We start from the raw sequence: 26,726 nt of genomic DNA, 5'->3' as shown, positions 1-26,726 counted from the left end.
GATGACATGCGAGTGGGGTTGTTAACGCCAGTCGTAGCAACTGAATTATTGCAGAAAAGGTTCCTTTTTAGGTTCAGATTATGAGGAATGGGTATTAAGTTGAGAAATGTTTGGTCATGCAGGAAGTTAAATGGTAGACATGTGAGTCAGTGAATATTCATGATACTAACGTAGTGTTACTATACAGTGTTATTGTGTATGTGTATTACGTTAGGATGACATTGACCTTGTTCTATTGATAATTGCAGTTATGGAGGTTTGGGTATGGTTGTGATTGATCTATCATACATCTTTTCATACAACGAGGGAGAGAGGGGCTGGGATGAGGTAATGACATGAAACTCTGGTTAAAACACGTCCTCAGTAAGTTGTTTGTCTTCAGAGGGCCCTAGAGGGCCCTAGATCGGATACAACGCTTGGTGCTTGCGCGACACTGAATCATCATAATATCAACCACTAGTTGTTGTTGTTTGTTCGTGGTTGTTCTAAACCTTCTACTACATACTCATTGCGGGAGAACTTCCTCCTAACTTGGTGAGTCATGGTATAGGTGTCTTGTCCTTCCAGCCATTTCTTGATTTGATGTAAGCCAATTTTAAACCGACCCTCAGCTTTCAGAGCTTCGTACAATTTCTTGGGTCAGGCATAACTGCTAGGATGTTTTGGATCACAATAAAACTCAGTTAGATAGTCTTCCTAAGGTGCCATCTCAAACGCAACTGAGTCAAATGCATAATGCTATTTATATGGATAAACAAATAACAAATACAATACAAAGTTTTATTTGATACCAAATAAATCAATTACAATATTTACAGCAACAACCTCCCAGGCATACATTAATGAAGGCCTCACTGTGTGCGAATCACTGCATGTTAAGGAACAAATATAAGTCACTTTAAATGTTGCTTACACTAAACGCCAAAAGAAACGTTACCCTCCTGCCTTAGTGACGGAGGTACCTATCTTCAGCTGGCGTTGTGATGCGTGGACGTCCGCTTCTTGGTCTGTCTACGGTGACCCTGTCTGACTGAAGCCCTGAATAAGTCTTAGAACCGTGATACGGTGGCATCTCGAGGGCGTTGGCAGCAACATTGTATGTCGACCCCATCTGCTCCATCCCAACGGCTCTTTCTTTCTCTTCAGCTGTTAATCGTGGCATATTTCTCGTGCTTGTGTATCATATCATGCATTCTAGTCTCTCTTTATACCCTATAGAATCATTCCACATGTGAATGGATGCAATTACCGCTTGAATATTGCTGCGTTTTCGCGATTGATATTGCTATGTGTACACAGTAAATGATAAAATGTTACTTTGCAACAAAAATGTTAACAAAACTAATTTTAGATGTTCCTAAACACTTTTTCACAATACCAAAGACACGTTTTATTTGTATTCACTAATGAAAATCAGCTGAAAATGTTTTAAAAGAATGTAATCATTGGAATGAATATATTCCAATTTTACACACTCTACAACAGTTGTTAATTGTTTCAACCGTTGAAAAATGGTGACTTGAAATGGTTTATCTTTGTTTCAAAGCAGAAGTTTATTTCAACGTTTTTTTTGGACATCTAAATCATTGTTGTTGGTGTATTTCGACATGGACGAAAATAGGACAATTTAACTCTTCTGAAAAGGATGCATTTCACCTACATATGAATGCATTTGAGAATTCTCTTTCGTGACTTGCATCAAGCTGTGTTGTTAAGCTTTCTTGTAAACCAATACCCTCTAACATGTCTTTGATAGTTTTTCAGTAATTCATAAGGGTAGGAGCGTAACGTTTCTTTTGACGTGTAGTATATATTGTAGTTTTTAACCTCATCAGAGCTCATCAGATCTCATCGATGCTCATCCGACCTGATTCGTTGTACAAACGTTCATCAGTCTATGTCAACGTTTCAAGGATGTCATGTGTCGAATCGATAAATTGTAACCTGATGTAATAAACAGTGATGCGAGTATCGGATCTTTTTGTTCTTGTATCTACATTTGTTAATTTGTTTTTGGAGACATTGAGGTACGCATGGTGTTCATCTTACAACGCTTTATGCATGGTGGTGTACAGATCTCAATGATTGCAACGTTAAACAGTGTGGCCAAGTTAACGTTTATTCTTGTTTGAACTTGTATTCAATATTGGTTACTATTCATCAATTCAACGAGACATTCCTGTTCCACGTTTACATATTCTTCATGCTATATGATGTGACTTGTTTGTGTATAGCTGACTTGTTTCTGAGGGCACAATGGCTGAAGATAACGGTGATAGCGACACTCTTCTGGTGCTGAACGTAATATTCATCAACATATTCAGCATCTGAGAACCCTGACTGAGAAAGGCAAAAGTGAACATCTACGTTTGTTAAGAAACAAGACTATTGGTGCTCTTTCCAACTTGACGAAGTGCAAAAATCAAATTGAGTCTTTATTGTTTGATAATGATAATTTGCATTTAGTTAAGTCATGTATTCACAATTACCTGATTTGTCTTCCCGTTATCATACGTGTAATGCGATATCTATTCCAGTTCTCTTGACACCGAGGAAGCTAGAGCTGCCGCTGTCCAGCACGCTGAGGCCAAACTGAGAGACATCAAGCATGTTCATGATTTGGCTGTGAGCTGGATTGAAAACGTTGAACGTGAGTTGTTTGAGCAAGTACGTACTCAATCTGTTGCCAAGATTCATCTATGATAAAAGATCTCAGATATCCAATAAATCTCAAATCTCTCATTCCTATTATACTCAGTCTGCAGGTTTAATGGAGAAAGCTAAATTTGCTGAACTTCGTACAGCAAAAGCAATGCTTGAAACACAATCTAATTTTAAGTAGTTACAGCTGAACATTGACATCGCTAAAGCTACAGCAAGACAGAAGGTGTTTGCTGGTGAAGAGGAAACGATTATTCGTCAGCAACAAGTCAAGTTCCTGACTCAAGATCATGATGAGACACATCAACCTTTTGTGCCCTTTGATGTGAGTGAGTGAGTTTAGTTTTACGCCGCACTCAGCAATATTCCAGCTATATGGCGGCGGTTTGTAAATAATCGAGTCTGGACCAGACAATCCAGTGATCAGCAGCATGAGCATCGACTCTTTGATGTAAAGAATGGGCTAGATATTACTCCAAATCCAGTAAACCTTGAACATTCACTGAATCCAAAAGCAGCTGAATACAATTCTTATGACCCCAGGAGTTTTGATAATCACATGAAAGGCAATGAACATTAATTTGCACAGTGTTCCTGATTATCCTCTCTTTGCTCTAAGTAATCAGTTTATTGAAACCCAGCAATAAATGGTAAATGCAATGTTTCTGCCTCAGCCGGAAGTTCCTAAGTTGACAGGGGATGCAACTGAATTTGCAGTTATCATGATGGCTTTTGATGCTCGTGTTGTTCCCTACACACACAACGATGCTGATAGACTGTATTATCTAGATCAACAGTTACAAGGTGAGCCCAAAGACTTGATTTCTGGTTGCTTCTGGATATCAACATGCAAGACGCCTATTGTTTGAAGAAAATCGTAATCCAAACAAGGTATCTACTGCTTACCTGAACAGAATACTGTCTTGTCCTGTTTTGAAGCATGACGATTTTCAAGGACAGTTAAACAGTTCTCTTTCAATCTCAAGAAATGCTACCATGTCATGCAAAGTCTGTGTCAGTTGTTGGTTCTCAATTATGCTCCTTATTTGCAATCTGTTGTGCTGAAGCTGCCGCAGCATCTCCAGATCAAGTGGAGGGACCGTCTAACGTCTACAAGGATATATGGACAAGGTTTCATCGGATTTAAGGAGCTGGTGGGCTTCATCGAATTTGCAGCGAAGTCCGGGAATCAGCCAACATTTGGTAAATAGACACTGTCTGCTAGCCATAATCTTCTTCAGCCTAAAAGTAACAGCTCCAGTAAAGGTAAACCGTCTTCATCCAGGCCGCAGTCAATAAGTTTGCCACTCAAGTTGGAAACAACGCACTTGTGGGTGTATGAGGAAACGGGTCTGTAAGGCCTGCAGTAAACGCCATCCAAAAGTCATGCATGATAACAACTATCAGTCCAGCAGGCATGCAAATCAGACAAAGGTGTGAACGATTCTACAAGTTGCAATGCATCCAAGTTTAATTGTCTTGAAACCATTTTCCAGCCAATTCGTCCTGTTCAAGTGACAGCGAAAGGCAGCGACAAGGTGATGACTACCTACGCAATGTTGGACAACGGGAGCACTGGGTGTTTCATAACTGGGGATCTGAAGAATCGACTGGATGCTAAGTCTACACCAGCTACGCAGAAGCTCTAGACGATGAATGGTACAGAGTATGTCAAGACGTCTGTGGTAAATGATCTTGTTGTCTTGGACCTTGATGGCACTAACCGTGTGAGTCTCCCACGTACATCCTCTAAGGAAGTTGTGCCTGTTGATTATGCTCACATTCCAAAACCAGAATATAGCTTAAACAGATACCTCATCTCAGAACAGTTGCAGATCAGTTGCCAGTGTATTTGCCAAATCTTGATATTGGAATTTTGATTGGCAGTAACTGTCCAGATGCACTCACACCTTTAGAAGTTGTTTCGTCAAATGATTCAGGACCATTTGCTGTTCTGCATAAACATGGATGGACAATCAATGGCCCTGTGCAAGTTCGACAGAATCTTGTTGACAATACAGTTGTCTGTAACAGAATCATCCTTCGTAAAGTTGAGAAGTCAAAGTAATTCATTGCACCTGAAACAGTTTTGAAGTTATTTGAATTGGATTTCAGTGAGAGCGATCCTGGTTCCACACCAGGCGAACGTGGCTACTCCATAGAGGATCAACGATTCATGGAGAAAACACAAAACGGTATCCAGTATATTGATGATCATTTCCAAATCCCAATTCCTTTCCGTAATGAAAGGCCCGTGCCAAGTAACAGAGAGCAAGCTATCAAACGTGTCCTTTTGCAAAAGAAGAAAATGTTAAGAGATGAAACGTACCATAAGGACTTTGTGAAATTCACGGATTCCATAATTTCAAAAGGATATGCTTGTGAAGTACCTGAAAGTGAGTTGATTGGCAAAGAAAGCTGTGTTTGGTACTGCCCCATCATGGCGTATACCATCCTAAAAACCAAACAAAACTAGAATTGTATTTGACTGTTGTGCAAAATGTGATAGTTATTCCATTAATTATGTTCTTTTTCAGGGACCACATCTTGCAAATACATTAGTTGGAGTCCTCACCAGGTTTCGTTCAGAAGCTGTGGCATTCATGGGAGATGTGGAAGTAATGTTCCACCAGGTCAAGGTGCCAAAGGAACAACAGGACTTTCTCAGATTCGTCCGTGGCTCAATGGAAATATTCAAGGGGAACTGAAGGAGTTTACAATGACTGTCCACACCTGTGGAACCATATTCTCTCCAACCATTGCTAACATCGCTGAGAGAATCAGCGGACAAGGCAAAGGACAGGTATGATGATGCTGTTCTCCAAACCATTCTGCGGAATTTTTATGTGGATGACTGTCTTAAATCTGTAAAGATGGTCAACTGCAGAAAAACTGATATCCGATTTACAGTCAGTTTGTGCAGAAAGTGGTTTCAATCTCACCAAGTTTACCGGCAATAGTAAAGAGGTTCTCTCTAGTTTTCTTTCTGAGCATTGTTCCAAAGAAGCACAGACTATAGATATGAGCTATGAGGATATTCCAATGGAAAGAGCACTTGGTATGCAATGGGATGTCATGATGGATAGTTTCAGGTTTTCAGTAGATCTGCCTCAGAAACCAACCACCAGAAGTGGAATTTCGTCTACAATGTCGTCTCTGTACGATCCACTGGGTCTTCTCTCTCCAGTCTTGCTGCCTGCAAAGAAGATTCTCCAAGATTTCTGTAAAGATAAATCTCTCGGCTGGGATGATAAAGTTGATGATGACCACAAGCAGGGATGGGAACAGTAGCTTTCTCAGTTGGAATCTCTGAAAGGTTTGTCTGTCAAGCGTTGTCTCAACCACTTAAGTTTGGAAATATAGTTTCAAGTCAATTGCATGTTTTCTCTGATGCCAGTGTTTCAGCTATGGGTGTGCTGTATATCATCCGTTTATGTGATAACAAAGGCAACATTCATATCTACCTGTTGATGGGTAAAGCCAGAGTAGCACCCCTGAAAACTTTGATAATTCCAAGACTTGAACTTACAGCAGCAGTGACATGAGTGAAAATATGCCAGTTTTTGCTCAAGGAATCAGATATTGACATTGACAGTATTACCTATCATACTGACTCCACGATGGTTCTTCATTACATTTGTAATGAGCGTAACAGATATCCAGTTTTTGTGGCAGAGACAAGATGAGTCAAGTCCTCAGCAGTGAAAGTGCATTGACACTAAACGGAATCCAGCAGATATTCATTCTCGTAGATCAAGTTGCAAGCAGTTCCTAAAGTTGCTTTAGAACAGCTTGGTTCAGTGGACCTGATTTTCTTAGAAGTGCTGAATCTAATGGCCTGTGTTTGAATGTGAGAGTCAAGGATTTGTTGGGATGGTACAGCCTAATGTTTACGTCCAAGATATTGATGCTGCTCTTGTGAACCATTATTCGTCATGGTATCGTCTGAAGCGAGCAGTGGCAATCTACCACACATTCTTCTCATACCTTCAGTCAAAAGGTAAAGCTCAAAAGCACAAGTATCTGAGGTCACTGACAGCCAAGGAGCTTAATGTTGCACAGGACAGTATAGTCAGGTTTGTTCAGCACACTCATTACAAACCAGAACTTGCTTCCCTTGTCCGTTCATTTTGTAAATGAGGCCAAGTACCTAGAAGCAGTTCAATCCGTAGGTTGAATCCAGTTGTCCGTGATGGTTTGCTGTGTGTTGGTGGTCGTATTAGCAAAGCTGACATTCCAGATGATATGAAGCATCCACATTTATTACCACGAAACTGCCTCGTTTCTTCTTTGGTTATTCAAGACGTTCAAAACAGTTTGGGGCATGTAGGACGTAATCATGTCTTGCCTTCTCTGTGAGAAAGGTACTGATTACAAGTGCAAACTCGGCAGTCAGAAGTGTCTTGAGTAAATGCGTCACATGTAGAAGTTTCAAGATGCCAACCAGTGTACAGCAGATGTCTGAACTGTCAGCAAATCGGGTAAATCCAGCTCCTCCTTTCGCCTACATCGGCGATATGGATCAATCAAAATTTTCTTCAGAAAGATATGGAAGTTTAATCCTCCAGTTGTGAGTCATATGGGCGGTGTTTGGGAAAGGATGGTGAGATTTGTACGAAACATTCTGAATCCTATGCTGCATGAGTTTGGTGACAGACTGGACGATGAGATGTACAAAACTTTCCTATGTGAAGTGGAAGATATTTTGAACTCTCGACCTTTGACCCCTGTGTCAAGTGATCCTGATGACCTTGATCTTCTCACACCAAATCACTTACTCATGTTGAAGTCAAACGTCTTCATTCCTCCTCCTGGAGATTTCAAGCCAGATGATATGTATGGATATAAACGCTGGAGACGAATTCAGCATTTTACTAACGTCTTCTGGTCACGCTGGAGAAAGGAGTATCTTGTGAATCTACAACAGCGACATAAGTGGAATAATCCTAAACGTAATTATCAGCTGGATGACATTGTGCTGTTGAACGATGAGTTTCTTCCTAGAGGTGCGTGGTCTGTGGGTCGCATCACCGGAACTGTACCTGACAAAAGTGGAATTGTCCGGACTGTAACAGTTTAGACCAAGGACTCTGAGCTTCGTAGACCAATTTACAAGCTTGTTCTACTTCTTCCATCAAACGAAGTCATTTTGAATTAACTTTAGCATCTTGTATTTCAGTTGTTTTTGTTAAACACACCGGATGTGTTTAAGAGGCCGAGTGTGTAAATGCAAGATTGCCCATCAGGTTTTCCCAAGGCCATTTCCAAGGTTGATTATTTATAAGTGTAAATGCAAGATTGCATGTTTTACTATTCCATAAAATTCTATGCGCTAACATTGTTTAACTTAATCTTAAACTGAAGTTTACTAAAATTTCCCATTCAAATGCCCAACTGAATTGGTGTAATGGTTAAGGCTGTGTTCAAACCCCACTAACACCAACTAAACTTTTGTAACCAATTTAACTAAAATACATAACGTATTTAAATTAGCCTCATTTGTAGCGCTTGTTTATCACATGACATCGCTAAAGAAGGACATGGTCTAAAAAAGCATGCACATCAGTCTGTACCTGACCACCATGCTGGAGAGTTGCTTCACCTCACTGTGTGCGAATCACTGCATGTTAAGGAACAAATGTAAGTTACTTTCAACTCATATCATTTCTAACTTTATTGATTCATTATCATTTGTATTAATAGTGAATTATTGGTAAACAATTTTTGATAATGGTTCAACGAAATGTTGTTCATATGTTCAATTATCCAAATGTGTTTGTATAATTTTAATACGCATTGTAAAGTTTATTAATGCCAAAGGTAAATAAGTTTAAAATGCATTAATGAGCAAACATTACGGAATTGGTTTTGCTTATATTGTAGTTTGTGAACCTCATCAGAGCTCGTCAGATCTCATCAATGCTCATCAGTTGTGAAACAGCTCTCATCTGGCCTGATTCGTTGTACAAGCGTTCATCAGTCTATGTCAACGTTTTAAGGATTTCACGTGTCGAATAGACAAATTGTAACCTGACACAGATGTAATAAACACTGATGCGAGTACCGGATCTTTTTGTTCTTGCATTTACAATAAGGAGGAGATACATCTATACCTATTCCCCATCTTTTTTCAATGGGTCTAACTTCACCTAACTGCTTAGGATACGATTGAATCAATACATGTTTCAAGTCAATGTTCTGGGACAATTTAGGCATTAACGCCTTAGTCAATAACATTAAGACTCACAGTGTCCCACACTTCCTGGGTAAAACCTCTCACACATCTGCCCAGCTTTTGTTTGGCAGGGCAGTCTCTTGGAGAATGCACTTTGCCCTGTGCAAATCTCTGATGTACATTGGACTTCATTCCATAGAAGAATAGTCAGTCACTCCAACATTCATAGTCACTGGGATAACAGAAGGAGCACATTAAAGCTCCGATCTGATTTTGATTATCTTCCCGAAAGAGACAGGGAAGCATGTATTTGAATTTAGGCACAAAGTCCGTGATCACATCACAACAGTCTCTCAGTTTTTTCCACTGGTCAAGGGACAACAAGATACCCTTGGTAGTAGGCACGACTTTTCCCATCTGTAGATTCATTTCCCACTGTCTGACATCCACACCGTCCTGATCCAATGTGGCATACATGTTAGCCCCCACATGTTCATAAGAACACAAGGGACCGGACTTCATGACATCTTCTATTTGCCGGAACACACTGGGAAGTTCCAGCCAGTATTTCAAGGTGAGCACAGTGCCACGTCGATTTGACCAAGATCAAATCTGCAACGTTGGCTGGCGGTGGCTGACGTCTGTAAATTCGCCTCCCAAGCTCGTCCCACATATGTTAAATGGGGGTTAAGTCTGGCGAATAAGCGAGCCAGTCCATCACAATGATACCGGTTTGCTGAAAGAAAGCTTATGTCACTCTTGCGGCTTTGGAGCGTGCGTCATGCTGGAATATCAACTGACGTTGACGTCGTTGGTGACGGCGTAGCAAACAAAGAGACTTCAGGCCTTAGAAGTGTATCCACATAGCGCTGTGCTGTGCGATCTCCTGAATAACATTAAGATCGCTGATGAAACTTGCGTTTAAATTCCTCCCAAACCGTAACACTGCCACCGCCGATCTCGCTGTCTGAAACATGGCGAAACGTGCACCATTTCGCCGATAAACTCGTTCTCTTCCATCAACGAAGGAAACACAGTACCTCGACTCGTCCGAATACACAATTCTACGGATGAAAACGGTGGTCGACGTCCATACTGCGGCGCAAATCGACCACGGGCCTGACGGTGTCGGGGCTGAAATATGAGACCACGGGCGCCGGGATCTTCATTCCGCGTGTCTCAATGTCTCCCACGTCCGCCAGATGTGTTCGCTGCTGTTGCTGTTGCCGTCAGGAACTGATCTCGGGGGTGCACCGGTCGAATCCATCAGTCTTGTCTTGCCGTCGTAACGTCCTGGTCGAGGATGGTCTGCAAGGCTTCCTGTTTGCTATTGTCTACTGACAAGACGGCTTATGGTTGATTGGTTGAATTTAAAACGCCTGGCAACGGTTGTCTGGGAGTCCCTGCTTCATTGTTTCAAATCGCTTCTGTCCCATTGATGCCCTTGCCTTAAATCCATGAGACCTCGGACAATGCACGCTCATTTCCTTTTCACGATCACATTGCGTTCTTAACGTAACGGGGATAGTGTGTGTTTTAGCTATTCTGTCTGCTTAAAAGCATGCAATGGATTTGAACTCGGACAATAGCTCTCAAAAACGCATTTCAAACGTTAGATACTTCATTCATGTTTGTAATCTTTTTTCAAAACAAATGTATTTAACATTGTGTTTAATATTCTATACATTTAGCTGTATTTGTAAGTGAGTTGGGTTTTTCGACGCTTTTAGTAATATTCCAGCAATATCACGGCGGGGGGACACCAGATATCGGCTTCATACACTTCACAATCAATGAAACAGATATAATCATTGTCATGAAGCTGTTACTACAATTACTGACACACTTGCATTCATCTTGCTGATACTGGTCACTACATTTACTAACACACACACACTCACTCACTCACTCACTCATCTTGCTGCTAGTGGCTACTACATTTACCAACACACACACACACATACACGCACGCACACACACACACATACACTCATACACTCACATTTATCTTTCTGCTAGTTGTTACAGATATATTCATCTAACTGGCTGCTACGACCAGCAACACAGATGTCACTCATGGCTTCACAGACTGAAATACAGCTGACACCGCGGTCAGCCACTACATTACCACATTTCTTGTTACTATAGCCCGAGATAATACTTCGCGATAGAAGAAAACAGGGTATGTCATAGCAATATCACGTGACGCAGTGTTGGCTAAAACCAGGGCATATTCAATGTGAACAGTCAGTGAACTCTCAGCTAATCCCTAATACCTGTTTGGTAGACATTCCTAAGCGACCTTGTCAAAGTGTCAGGACAGAAATGCCAGGAGCAGCACACACACACTACCCGGAACTCACTGTCAATGATGACATTATTGAACAGCTTACTGGTATTAAAACTCAATATACAATACTGGTTAAAATCAAAACATTCTGCATGTGTAGTGTGGTATAACCCTGCTGTCTGATAGTGCAGACACTAGCTAAGATAACAACGCTTCGGCTCTTTCGGTAACCTTGTAAAGATGGGAACACATTCACTATGTAGGTTGGTAGTGATGTAACTTTGTAAGATGGGAACATATTCATTATGTAGGTTGGTACTGATGTAACCTTGTAAGATGGGAACATATTCACTATGTAGGTTGGTACTGATGTAACCTTGTAAGATGGGACCATATTCACTGTGTAGGTTGGTAGTGATGTAACCTTGTAAGATGGGAACATATTCACTATGTAAGTTGGTACTGATGTAACCTTTAAATATGGGAACATATTCACACTGTAGGTTGGTGGTGATATAGCCTTGTAAAATGGCAACACATTCACTACGTAGGTTGGTAGTGATGCAACCTTAAAAATGGGAACAAATTCACTACGTAGGTTGGTACTGATGTAACCTTTTGATATGGGAACATATTCACTGTGTAGGTTGGTACTGACGTAACCTTGAAAGGTGAGAACATATTCTTTGTGTAGATTGGTAGTGATGTAACTTTGTAAGGTGGGAACATATTCACTTTGTAGGTTGGTAGTGATGTAACCCTGTAAGCATTTTAAGTGGGAACATGTTCACTACGTAGGTTGATTGTGATGTAACCTTGTAAGCATGTTAGGTGGGAACATATTCACTGTGTAGGTTGGCTGTGATGTAACCTTATAATATTGGAACATATTCACTGTGAAACATATTCCCATGTGATTAACCTAACCTAACATGAAAACATATTCACTATGTAGGTTGGTAGTGATGTAACCTTATAATATGGGAAGATATTCATTGTGTAGATTGGTAGTGATGTAACTTTTTAAAATGGGAACACATTCACTAAGCAGGTTGGTAGTGATGTAACCTGCTAAATGGGAACACATTCACTACGTAAATTGGTAGTGATGTAACCTTGTAAAACGGGAATATATTCACTATGTAGGTTGCTAGTGTTGTAACCTTGTAAGATTGGAACACATTCACTAAGCTGGTTGGTAGTGATGTAACTTTGTAAAATGGGAACACATTCACTACGTAGGTATGTAGTGATGTAAAATTGTAAGATGGGAACATATTTACTATGTAGGTTGCTAGTGTTTTAACCTTGTAAGATGGGAACATATTCAATACGTTGGTTGGTAGTGATGTAACTTTATAAAATGGGAACACATTCACTGTGTAGGTTGGTACTGACGTAACCTTGTAAGGTGAGAACATATTCATTGTGTAGATTGGTAGTGATGTAACTTTGTAAGGTGGGAACATATTCACTTTGTAGGTTGGTAGTGATGTAACCCTGTAAGCATTTTAAGTGGGAACATGTTCACTACGTAGTTGATTGTGATGTAACCTTGTAAGCATGTTAGGTGGGAACATATTCACTGTGTAGGTTGGCTGTGATGTAACCTTATAATATTGGAACATATTCACTGTGTAGGTTGGCTGTGATGTAACCTTATAATATGGAAACATATTCACTACGTAGGTTGGTACCGATGTAACCTTGTAAGGTGAGAACATATTCATTGTGTAAATTGGTAGTGATGTAACTTTTAAAAATGGGAACACATTCACAAAGCAGGTTGGTAGTGATGTAACCTGCTAAATGGGAACACATTCACTACGTAAATTGGTAGTGATGTAACCTTGTAAAACGGGAATATATTCACTATGTAGGTTGCTAGTGTTGTAACCTTGTAAGATTAGAACACATTCACTACGTTGGTTGGTAGTGATGTAACTTTGTAAACTGGGAACATATTCACTAAGTGGGTTGGTAGTGATGCAACCTTGTAAGATGGGAACTCATTCATTACGTTGGTTGGTAATGATGTAACTTGGTAATATGGGAACACATTCACTACGTTGGTTGGTAGTGATGTTACCTGGTAAAATGGGAACACATTCATTACGTAGGTTGGTATTGATGTAACTCTGTAAAATGGGAACACATTCACTATGTAGGTTGGTACCGATGTAACCTGGTAAGGTGAGAACATATTCATTGTGTAGATTGGTAGTGACGTAACTTTGTAAGGTGGGAACTTATTCACTATGTAGGTTAGTAGTGATGTAACCCTGTAAGCATTTTAAGCGGGAACATATTCACTACGTAGGTTGGTTGTGATGTAACCTTGTAAGCATGTTAGGCGGGAACATATTCACTGTGTAGGTTGGTAGTGATGTAACCTTATAATATTGGAACATATTCACTGTGTAGGTTGGTATTGATGTAACCTTTTTAAGATGGGAACATATTCACTGTGTAGGTTGGTAGTGATGTTACCGTGTTAAATGGAAACATATTCACTACGTTGGTTGGTAGTGATGTAACCTTGTAAGATGGGAACATATTCAATACGTTGGTTGGTAGTGATGTAACCTTATAATATGGGAACACATTCACTGCGTAGAATGGTAGTAATGTAACTTTGTAAGATGGGAACACATTCACTACGTTGGTTGGTAGTGATGTAACCTTGTAAGATGGGAACACATTCACTGTGTAGGTTGGTAGTGATGTAACCTTGTAAGATGGGAACACATTCACTGTGTAGGTTGGTAGTGATGTAACTTTGTAAGATGGGAACATATTCAATACGTTGGTTGGTAGTGATGTAACCTTGTAAGATGGGAACACATTCACTGCGTAGGTTGGTAGTGATGTAAATTTGTAAGATGGGAACATATTCAATACGTTGGTTGGTAGTGATGTAACCTTGTAAGATGGGAACACATTCACTGTGTAGGTTGGTAGTGATGTAACCTTGTAAGATGGGAACATATTCAATACGTTGGTTGGTAGTGATGTAACCTTGTAAGATGGGAACACATTCACTGCGTAGGTTGGTAGTGATGTAACTTTGTAAGATGGGAACACATTCACTATGTAGGTTGGTAGTGATGTAACCTTGTAAGATGGGAACACATTCACTGCGTAGGTTGGTAGTGATGTAACTTTGTAAGATGGGAACATATTCACTATGTAGGTTGGTACTGATGTAACCCGGTACAATGGGAACACATTCACTGCGTAGGTTGGTAGTGATGTAACCTTGTAAGATGGGAACACATTCACTGCGTAGGTTGGTAGTGATGTAACTTTGTAAGATGGGAACACATTCACTACGTTGGTTGGTAGTGATGTAACCTGGTAAAATGAGAACACATTCACTGTGTAGGTTGGTAGTGATGTAACCTAGTACAATGGGAACACATTCACTACCTGGGTTGGTAGTGAGAGTTAGAGAGAGAGAGATTCGTTATTTCCTCCAGAAATCAATCCGAAGACTATTGATACGTGAATTCAATCAATTTTACAACACATTAGTATTTACATACAGGACAATGTTATTCATAGTTGACAATTAATATGTACAGAAACATTCACAAAGGGATGGCGTCACTTGTGCCTCCATTAAAATACAAACTCAAGATATTGTTTCAAATGATAGACATAGTTTGCAAAGTTTATAATGACAGCATGGTATGTGTCCCGCACTAGGGATCGTGTGAACTGTGTAGCTGCACCTTGGAGAGTTGACAGCATTTCGTTGTCTTCCAACATTTCAAAATTGACATAGGTTTCAACATCAAGTAGATCAATCAGAAATGTGAAAAAGTTATTTCGGAGACCTAATAATTTTTCACAGTGTAGTATCACACGGTTGTCATAGTCATAAGCGTGCTTGTTACAAAGCAAACATTCTTTTGAGATTTTCGTGATGAAAGTTTCAAACATAATTGCAAGGCTGCTCTGTGTTCAGGGTATAAAAATGCTAAGTTCAAAAGTATGTGATATGTCAGTGATGTATGAGCTCGCATGTAACGAGACAGTCCTTCATTAAGTGATACTTTGTTACGCCACATGTGTTCTTCATATTCTTGTACGTGTTTGTTTATAATTCGTCTCCACTGGTGTTTGGGGGGAAATGAACCACTGTATAAGTAAGTATGTGAGTAGTTTATAAGGTTGTATTTGCACAAAACAGACTGAACATCTCCACAAATAGTTGATTTTCGGGGTGTATTAGCCATGGAAGCACATAATATGTGTTTTATGAGATTGTCACAACTAGTGATGCATAGAGAGCCAAAGAACTCGAGTTTACTTTTATCAATGTAGCCAATCATGATCCACAATCCTAAGTTTGCAATAGTGGATTCAGACGGAGATCTTTTATCTAGTCCCTGGACAGTGCGGGCAAAGTACCGCTGTGTGTTTTCTAGCAACCAAAGTTGCTGCCCTTTAATGTCATTCAATAATTCACAGCCATAAAAACTTGTTTTCAGAATCATTCTTTGCCATATCTTAACACTGGTAGCTGGATGTAGGTCAGTGTTATTTAGCCCCCAGCATTTAAGGGAATTAACACTCTGTCTTGCTTTCTGACAGCACTTTTCAATTCTAGATTTACATGTTAAATCAGACGTTAGAAGTATACCACCGTAAGCAGTGGAATCTGCTGGTGCGATGTTTTCATTGCCAAGAGTGTAGTTTACAGTTTTAACTTTACGTTTACGTTTATTAAAAATGATTACTGTGCTTTTTGCAGGATTGTATGTTAAGCGCTATTTATTGGCATATGTATGAACAGTATCGAGAGTAATTTGAAGTCCCTTTGGTGAAGTACTAAGAAGTGTTGTGTCGTCAGCAAGCAATATAGTCGGAACATTCACATTCACTGCGTAGGTGGGTAGTGATGTAACTTTGTAAAGTGGGAACATATTCACTACGTAGGTAGGTAGTGATGTAACCTTGTAAGGTGAGAACATATTCATGAGTAGATTGGAAGTAAAGTAACTTTGTATGGTGGGAACATATTCACTATGTAGGTTGGTAGTGATGTAACCTTGTAAGTTTGGAACATATTTACTGTGTAAGTGTGCTGTGATGTAACCTTGTAAGCATGTTAGGTGGGAACATATTCACTATGTAGGTTGGTAATTATGTAACCTTGTAAGGTGGGAACATAGTCATTGTGTAGGTTGGTAGTGATGTAACATTGTAAGGTTGGAACATATTCACTATGTAGGTTGGTAGTAATGTAACCCTGTAAGCATGTGACGTGAGAAAGCATTCTCTGTGCAGTGTGATAGTGGTGTAATCATGTGATACGGGAAGGTAGTAACCATGTAATGTGATAATGATGAAATATGTAAGAAGGAAAGTATTTACCATGCAGAGTGATGGTGTTTGCACCGTTTAAGAAGCGAAGGTTTTCACCATGTACGGTGATTGACTTAACCATGCCAGATAGGTAAGCATTCACTATATAGGTTGATAGTGATGAAATCATGTACGAAGGGAAGGTTGCTTTCCATATAGGGTGATAGTGTTTTTCCTATGTAAGATTATAAGGTATTCACCATGTTTCAGTGTAGGATGGTGAGAAATTCATCGTGTTGCATATCAACACAATTACAATGCAAGGTTAAACAATTAAGGTTGGTAAGCAAGAAATCAACCTGAATAATGCAGTACGCAAACAAATTGCTGATATATTAACAGTAATAATAATAATAATAATAAGAGTGCTTTTATAGCACGCCTCATCACATCACTTCAGGGGACATGCTCTAAGCGCATAACATATATACAGGTTCTATGTACAGGAAGAGTTGACGTCATAGATATTTCTTGAAGAGGTGAGTTTTGAGCTTGGACTTAAAGACTCGGAGTGATGGAGAGGTTTTAAGATCCGATGGTAGAGAGTTCCAGAGAGTGGCAGCATAGCAGAAAATGAATCTTGCACCAAAGGTTTTAAGTTTGCACACAGGAACAACTAGCAAGAGTTGATCGCTGGAGCGGAGAGATCTGTCAGGTTTGTACAGTTAGTTATCAAATCATGGAGGTATGCTGGACCAATGCTATAAACAGACTGATAAACAAGGGGAGAGCAGTTTAAAATTCAATCCTCTCACTTGGATCCGGAGCCAGTGAAGAGAATTGAGAGCTGGCGTAATGTAGAACATAGCTTTGTCCGTGACGATGCGAGCAGCCTGATTCTGTATTTTTTCTGGAGGCGCTGTAATTGTTCATCCAGAGATACCAATTAGTAAAACTGTTACAGTAGTCCAATCGTGATAGAACTAGAGATCGAACGAGGGTGGCCGTTAGCTTCTATGGTTAAAGATGTTGCGTATGGAACCAATATTTCGGAGATGGAAGTGACATATTTTGCATAGATTGGTTGATATGACTTTTCATAGACAAATTTGAGTCCAAATAAACACCAAGATTTCTTACAGAGAGAAAGGGATTGAGGATTGTCAATGGAAATGGAAGAAAGCTGACACTTCTGCTGTATCTTTGACGTGGGGGGCAATAATGATGGCTTCTGTTTTACTATCGTTTAAGACCAGTTTGTTGTTTGGTTCATCCATGACTTGACATCATTGAGACCCACGACTCCATGCCGGTTATCCTTGGCCTTCTGCTGACTGTCTGGACTTGGTTTAAAGCTATCCACCAATTGGGAGTCATCAGCATAAAAGTGCCGCCCAATGCAATGATCAGAGATCAGTTGTCCCAGAGGTTTGAGTGTACATAGTAGTGTACAGTATTGAGTCCCTAAAACTGAGCCTTGTGGCACTCCACATTCAAGGTCATGTCTGTTCTGACAGTGCCTGTTAATTTGAACAGACTGTACACGATCTTCTAGATATGATGAAAACCATTTTAGGACTGTGCCGTTTAGTCCATTATTCGATCCTGTAGCCTTGATAACAATGTTGCATGGTCGATAGTATCAAAAGGCAGCTGAGAGGTCTAAAAGAACGAGCAGGGCAATATTTCCGTCATCTACGGACATCTTGATGTTGTCAGAACACCATTTAGAGCTGTTTCGGAACGGTATATGTTCCTCTGTGGATAAGGCGATGTCGATTCACAGGCTGATTGTGTGAATGACAGCAAACTGCAGAGTTAATGTTACAAGACATAATGCACTTATAACATCTCCGACTACCAGGTCTATCATTGGAGTGGAATATGTTTGTATATCAGTATCATGGATGTTTTCTACAGATAATGACGTCACAATGGGCAAGGAGCCCCGAGAATACAGCAACTGTCAAGATTGTCTGAGCTCGTCCACTCTTTCACAACCACTATAAAAGCCGCATGACCTACCTATATCCCGTGCCTGCACAGACCACAGACGCCGCACCAGGTATGTAGATTAAGGGTCTACAGATATTGCTGCTGATCTTTCACTTGGAGTTCTTTGAAAGGCATTTAGAAGTAATGATCGTCACTCGAGGAGTTTCTTTCGGATATCATCTTCTTTTTTGACTGAACACGTTTCGGAGTCGTTCAATGCCGGTTGGCATATTTGTCTACTTTGCACTAAATTTCTGAAGGTGGACTACACGGTCAAAAAATCCAGCTTGCATCATTTGTACTCTAGTAGGACATCTAACCGTTATTATTTGATGGCTGTGCTCCAGCTGGACATAGAAGCGTTATCATATGATTGTTGTGCTCTGGTTGGACATCTAAGCGTTATTACGTGATGGCTGTACTCTGACATCTAAGCGTTATTACGTGATGGCTGTTCTCTGGCTGGACATCTAAGCGTTATTACGTGATGGTTGTTCTCTGGCTGGACATCGAAGCGTTATTACGTGATGGCTGTTCTCTGGCTGGACATCTAAGCGTTATTACGTGATGGCAGTACTCTGGCTAAGGTTGGACATTTAAGTGTTATATTCTGATGGTTGTGCCCAGGTGGAAAGTTCACGTGTTATTATCTGATGGTTGTCCCGGGTTGCACTTGGCAGTTGTAGACTTGGCAGCCTCGAACCTCTATTTTGTCGGGTGAGTTTTGTCACGCGAACACCGTGCTTTTTACGGTGGTATTTGTGAGGCAGCCTTCTGTTCTCGTGAATATGTGTCTAACCTGGAGCTATGGGAATGTGCTTGCTCGGCTATGTTTTGTTCTTGTGTAAAAGAACCATAATTACAAAATTCCCTTTCAGGCAATAAAGTATTATTCTAATCTTAACATGTTGCTTATCTGTAGGATTTGAGAATTATTTATACTGCTTCGTTTCCTCTTCTGAAAGTATTATTATTCTGCAGGTATTTGTAAGGCAGCATTGTGGTTTACATGTTACTTGCAGAGCATGGAATCCGGTACGTTTCCTATCACTGCAGGGACGGTTTGGTGTGTGTGGTTTATCACTATGCTACGGGGTACTTGGTTTAAAACTGCACTTAAGAGATTGCTTGCCAGTGCGGTCAACAGTTACTCCTGTCTAAAGTTGACGTACAGCGTTTGTCACTGCAGCTGTAGATGGTTCACATGTTTAATGTATATGGCTTATCATTACGGTCAGGAGTTGAAGTATGTGACTTTTAACTACCGTCACTAGTTGAAGTCCATGGTTTATCAATATTTCAAAGGAAATGATGTGCGTGTTGTATCACTGCGGTCAAAACAATATATTCGTGGTTTATCACTCCTGTCAACGTAAGTGTACACTCAGGATGTATGTTCTTGTACACTCAGGGTGTATGTTCTTGTACACTCAGGATGTATGTTCTTGTACACTCAGGGTGTATGTTTTTGTACTTGTACACTCAGGGTGTATGTTTTTGTACTTGTACACTCAGGGTGTATGTTCTTGTACACTCAGGGTGTATGTTCCTGTACTTGTATACTCAGGATATATGTTCCAGATGAATCACTACGTACACTATTTGTCACCTAGGTAAAGCGATGGTGTACAGTGTGCATCACTTACGTCAAGAGATGACATACATGCATTATTATCCTTTCTGTTAAGAGGCGGTGCCTGTAGTTTATCATTTCTGTCAAGACTTGATGCATATGATTTATCACTTCTGTCAACGTGTAATGTATGTACTTTATCACCTCTGGGCGACTCGATGTAACTGATGCACTGTGCACTCCTGAGGTGTTGACATATGTTCAACAAAACGTCAAGAGTCAATCAGACAAGAGTCAAAACATGATATACGGCTTATCACTTCGGTCAATAGTTGATGTATCTGGTTTATCCATACAGTCTGGAGTTGATGTACAGGGTTTATCATTGCGGCCAACATGCCATGTACGCGGCTTCCACCCGTCCCTTGTCAGCACAATCGACGTGAATCCACGTGAACCGTCAATGTCCACACGAGAGCTTGTTTATCCCTGAGTGGCTTATGTGTCCGTTACGTTTACACCTTTGCTAACTCTGAGGGTTTGTTTTACTGCATATTTTTATGTTCAATGAGGCACCGACATTTCGGAAAGTTTGTGAGGTATATTGTTAAATATGTCATTTAAGATACAAACATGCATCCCTGACGTTCTTTGTTTGTCTGTTTATCCAGCATCATGAGGGTGTTCCTTGTTATCTGCATCCTAGCTGTGAGTCGAGCTGACCTCCTGCAAGACATCCTCCAGAAGGAGAAGGAGATCATCCAGCAGGTCATTGCTAAAGAGCATGAGGGTTGGTCCAATATTATTTGTCAAAAGCTTCAGTCAGGTATCCCTGTATTCTAATTATCATGAACACACTGCCCGGGCCTGTTGACATTTGAATCTATCGTCCAAACCAAAAGAAAATTGCCAATGGCTTTGTCAGTGTAATGACTTTGTTGTGTACACCATGGGCATATCGTCAACACCAGCAGCCTGTTGTCAGTTTTGGTTCAGATTACATAAACTGCTTCACTAGTATCAACAACAGAACAGGGAGATCATGTACATCTGTCAAAGGGTAGCACTTGTATATATGTGTCATTTGGTACCACAGATCATGTACATCTGTCAAAGGGTATCACTTGTATAGGTGTCATTGCGGTACCACAGGAGATCATGTACATCTGTCAAAGGGTATCACTTGTATAGGTGTCATTTTGGTACCACAGGAGATCATGTACATCTGTCAAAGGGTACTGTACTTGTATATGTATTTGGTACCACAGGGAGATACCATCTGTCAAAGGAGATCATGTACATCTGTACCAAAGATCATATGTACATCTGTCAAAGGTATCAATTTGTATATGTGTCATTTGGTACCACAGGAGATCATGTACATCTGTCAAAGGAGTATCACTTGTATATGTGTCATTTGGTACCACAGGAGATCATGTACATCTGTCAAAGGGTATCACTTGTATGTGTGTCATTTGGTACCACAGGAGATCATGTACATCTGTCAAAGGTATCACTTGTATATGTGTCATTTGGTACCACAGGAGATCATGTACATCTGTCAAAGGGTATCACTTGTATATGTGTCATTTTGGTACCACAGGGAGATCATGTACATCTGTCAAAGGGTAGCACTTGTATATGTGTCATTTGGTACCACAGGAGATCATGTACATCTGTCAAAGGGTAGCACTTGTATATGTGTCATTTGGTACCACAGGAGATCATGTACATCTGTCAAAGGGTAGCACTTGTATATGTGTCATTTGGTACCACATGTACAGCTGACATAGCATAACACAATTGCATCTGCCTCCAGTCACCAACTATGTCCACGGTGTTGAGAATAAGGTCGAGGCCATCGCCAACTCTATCCACAAGAGGAATTTCCTGGACACGCTGAAAAATGGATTTGAAAAGTTCGGCCACGGTAGGGATACACAGAAATCAAATTTCCTTTGCTAAGACGAACCCTTTTGACGAACTCATGATGCAAAATAAATGACAGTAGGCATGGGATCAAGGGTATTGCTGGATATTGGAAGAAAATAAAAGCAAATTTGACACTGTCTGATACTGCCAAGCAAACTCTGAAATTTGGATTAACAATACGTATATTCCATGATGCTTTGTATTCCTATTGTATGACCTTCTGTCAGACAGGAGCATGCAATCCTGCATCCATGTTTACTGCTTCTGATTTCAGACATCGCAACCGTCGCCCAAAGTAAGTATTTTACGCATGCACAGTTTCTTGAGGCATTTTGGTATGAAATTTGAAAGGAGAAAGAGTAATGATGAGTTTTGAGTGAAATTCAATAGTACTCTTCGCACATCGTACCAATGCAGACTTTGTATAAACAACCGACATTGGCTTTTGGCTTTCTGTAACCGTTAATGGTAATGACGTAGTGTCACAAATGCGAGTAGTGGTACAGCAAATAGGTTTCTCGGCAGGGTAAGACCAACCGGCAAGTAATGTTGTTTATCGGTAACTATGCAATATAAGAGTTAGGGTAGGTACTTTCGGTGTTTGTAAACAAAGAGTGCGCATGCCTTTTTCTATCCGGATTCAAATGTCAGACATATGGGCACATCATTGGGATAATTGTTGTCATTATAATAAGCTGTGATGTTGAAGTTTCTGACAGGGCCGTTGTTTGGGTTGTTACGACATGTACATACGCTGCTGGGGGTTTAGTGTGGACAGGTGGCGTGTATGTCTGACAAAGTAGGAAAATAATGGGTGGGCAACTTGTCGCTTTGCGTGATGGCGTTTACGCCCCTGTCAGTGAAATGGTATTATTTGAACTTGGTTATAACTGTCACTGTCCGATTGCCTTCACCACTAAAGTGGGGCCTCTCCCACCCAGAGGTCCTTGCGATCAACACAACTGTTACGGACCAGCGAGAGATGGCGATTCATCGTATCTTTTTCAACGCATTCAACAAATGTCTACGAGTTTCTGTTTTTTTTCACTTTTAAACTTCACATTAGCATAAATCAAACATATATCTTGAAGTGATGAGAGTTCTGAAAATATCCCCCAACATAAGAACCTTGTTCCATTCGTCAGTCGCTTACGATGGTTATATGTTTAACAAATCAAATGTGTTATGCGCTCAATTTGATGTATATATATGTTTGTGATACTCCTCCCTGTCACGCCCGAATTTGTCACTTTGTGACAATACATATACATATGCACATTTTAATACACCTTGCCAAAAGTCGGTGAACACAATGTTTCACAAGTTATTTACCACCGTGAAGCATGGGCGCGTGATAGCTATGAGTTGTATACTTCAAGACATACAATAGCAGAACTCACGAACAATACAACTTCTCTTTCAGAGGCACTCCCTGTGATTGAGCAGATCGGGAAAGGTGAGTATTGAACACTTTCCTAGTGAAGTACAACAACTTGTCATGATTTATACACAGTGGTCACATTGGTGGTGATTCCTCTGTCATGATGCTTTACCTACAATGACACATTGGTGGTGAATCCTCTGTCATGATGCTTTATCTACAATGACACATTGGTGGTGTAAAGGGGGGTGCTGTGTTCGGAGGTTAAACAGCTAATGTTTGATGTTTACTAATTTTCCAGTTGACGGTCAGTATCTTTTCTCAGAGTCAATGTTTCTGCTTCATACAGTGAAGAGGCCGGATGTAGAGTAAGACAAACACATAACACATATAAAATAAAGCTCAATATACAGTAGAAAGGACAGATGTAGAGTAAGACAAACACATAACACATATAAAATAAAGCTCAATATACAGTAGAAAGGACAGATGTAGAGTAAGACAAACACATAACACATATAAAATAAAGCTCAATATACAGTAGAAAGGACAGATGTAGAGTAAGACAAACACATAACACATAGAAAATATAGCTCAATATACAGTAGAAAGGACAGATGTAGAGTAAGACAAACACATAACACATATAAAATATAGCTCAATATACAGTAGAAAGGACAGATGTAGAGTAAGACAAACACATAACACATATAAAATAAAGCTCAATATACAGTAGAAAGGACAGATGTAGAATTAAGACAAACACATAACACATATAAAATAAAGCTCAATATACAGTAGAAAGGACAGATGTAGAGTAAGACAAACACATAACACATATAAATAAAAGCTCAATATACAGTAGAAAGGACAGATGTAGAGTAAGACAAACACATAACACATATAAAATAAAGCTCAATATACAGTAGAAAGGACAGATGTAGAGTAAGACAAACACATAACACATATAAAATAAAGCTCAATATACAGTAGAAAGGACAGATGTAGAGTAAGACAAACACATAACACATAGAAAATAAAGCTCAATATACAGTAGAAAGGACAGATGTAGAGTAGGGCAAACACATAACACATATAAAATAAAGCTCAATATACAGTAAGAAAGACAGATGTAGAGTAAGGCAAACACATAACACATAGAAAATATAGCTCAATATACAGTAGAAAGGACAGATGTAGAGTAAGACAAACATATAACACATATAAAATATAGTTCAATATACAGTAAAAAGGACAGATGTAGAGTAAGGCAAACACATAACACATAGAAAATATAGCTCAATATACAGTAGAAAGGACAGATGTAGAATAAGACAAACACATAACAAATATAAAATATAGCTAAATATACAGTAGAAAGGACAGATGTAGAGTAAGACAAACACATAACACATATAAAATAAAGCTCAATATACAGTAGAAAGGACAGATGTAGAGTAAGACAAACACATAACACATAGAAAATAAAGCTCAATATACAGTAGAAAGGACAGATGTAGAGTAAGACAAACACATAACACATATAAAATAAAGCTCAATATACAGTAGAAAGGACAGGTGTAGAGTAAGGCAAACACATAACACATATAAAATAAAGGTCAATATACAGTGAAGAGGCCGGTTGTAGAGTAAGACAAACACATAACACATAGAAAATAAAGCTCAATATACAGTAGAAAGGACAGATGTAGAGTAAGGCAAACACATGACATATATAAAAAAAGTTCAATATAAAGTAAGAAGGACAGGTGTAGAGTAAGGCAAACACATATAAAATAAAGCTCAATATACAGTAGAAAGGACAGATGTAGAGTAAGGCAAACACATAACACATATAAAATAAAGCTCAATATACAGTAGAAAGGACAGATGTAGAGTAGGGCAAACACATAACACATATAAAATATAGCTCAATATACAGTAGAAAGGACAGGTGTAGAGTAAGACAAACACATAACACATATTAAATAAAGCTCAATATACAGTAAGAAAGGACAGATGTAGAGTAAGACAAACACATAACACATATAAAATATAGCTCAATATACAGTAGAAAGGACAGATGTAGAGTAAGACAAACATATAACACATATAAAATATAGCTCAATATACAGTAGAAAGGACAGATGTAGAGTAAGGCAAACACATAACACATAGAAAATAAAGCTCAATATACAGTAAGAAGGACAGATGTTGAGTAAGGCAAACACATATAAAATAAGGCTCAATATACAGTAGAAAGGACAGGTGTAGAGTAAGACAAACACATAACACATATTAAATAAAGCTCAATATACAGTAGAAAGGACAGATGTAGAGTAAGGCAAACACATAACACATATAAAATATAGCTCAATATACAGTAGAAAGGACAGATGTAGAGTAAGGGAAACACATAACACATATAAAATAAAGCTCAATATACAGTAAGAAGGACAGATGTAGAGTAAGGCAAACACATATAAAATAAAGCTCAATATACAGTAGAAAGGACAGATGTAGAGTAAGGCAAACACATAACACATAGAAAATATAGCTCAATATACAGTAAAAAGGACAGATGTAGAGTAAGACAAACATATAACACATATAAAATATAGCTCAATATACAGTAGAAAGGACAGGCGTAGAGTAAGGCAAACACATAACACATAGAAAATATAGCTCAATATACAGTAAGAAGGACAGATGTAGAGTAAGGCAAACACATAACACATATTAAATATAGCTCAATATACAGTAGAAAGGACAGATGTAGAGTAAGACAAACACATAACACATATAAAATAAAGCTCAATATACAGTAGAAAGGACAGATGTTGAATAAGACAACCACATAACACATATAAAATATAGCTCAATATAGAGGAGAAAGGACAGATGTAAAGTCAGACAAACACATAACACATATAAAATATAGCTCAATATACAGTAGAAAGGACAGATGTAGAGTAAGACAAACACATAACACATATAAAATAAAGCTCAATATACAGTAGAAAGGACAGATGTCTTAAAAGTAAGACAAACACATAACACATATAAAATAAAGCTCAATATACAGTAGAAAGGACAGATGTAGAGTAAGACAAACACATAACACATATAAAATAAAGCTCAATATACAGTAGAAAGGACAGATGTAGAGTAAGACAAACACATAACACATATAAAATAAAAGCTCAATATACAGTAGAAAGCACAGATGTAGAGTAAGACAAACACATAACACATAGAAATAAAAGCTCAATATACAGTAGAAAGGACAGATGTAGAGTAAGACAAACACATAACACATATAAAATAAAGCTCAATATACAGTAGAAAGGACAGATGTAAGGAGTAAGACAAACACATAACACATATAAAATAAAGCTCAATATAC

General features: G+C 39.3%; 1 protein-coding gene across 1 annotated transcript in view; it reads left to right on the top strand.

Annotated features, from left to right (window-relative positions):
• Positions 1 to 18,488: 18,488 nt before the first annotated feature.
• Positions 18,489 to 26,726, top strand: part of LOC124258561 — a 42,395-nt gene continuing 34,157 nt past the window's right edge. The window contains exons 1-5 of the mRNA XM_046692627.1: positions 18,489 to 18,504; positions 20,679 to 20,797; positions 21,827 to 21,937; positions 22,214 to 22,234; positions 23,363 to 23,395. Of these exons, the coding sequence (XP_046548583.1) occupies positions 20,683 to 20,797; positions 21,827 to 21,937; positions 22,214 to 22,234; positions 23,363 to 23,395 (280 nt within the window). The 5' untranslated portion in view covers positions 18,489 to 18,504; positions 20,679 to 20,682. The remainder of the gene's footprint in view (positions 18,505 to 20,678; positions 20,798 to 21,826; positions 21,938 to 22,213; positions 22,235 to 23,362; positions 23,396 to 26,726) is intronic.

The sequence above is a fragment of the Haliotis rubra genome, unplaced genomic scaffold (genome assembly GCF_003918875.1).
Source record: "Haliotis rubra isolate DU_JTF1 unplaced genomic scaffold, ASM391887v1 Scf1174, whole genome shotgun sequence".
Classification (NCBI taxonomy): Eukaryota; Metazoa; Mollusca; class Gastropoda; order Lepetellida; family Haliotidae; genus Haliotis; species Haliotis rubra.
The sequence above is the reverse complement of the archived record's forward strand: the minus strand, read 5'-3'. Positions and strand labels throughout refer to the sequence as shown.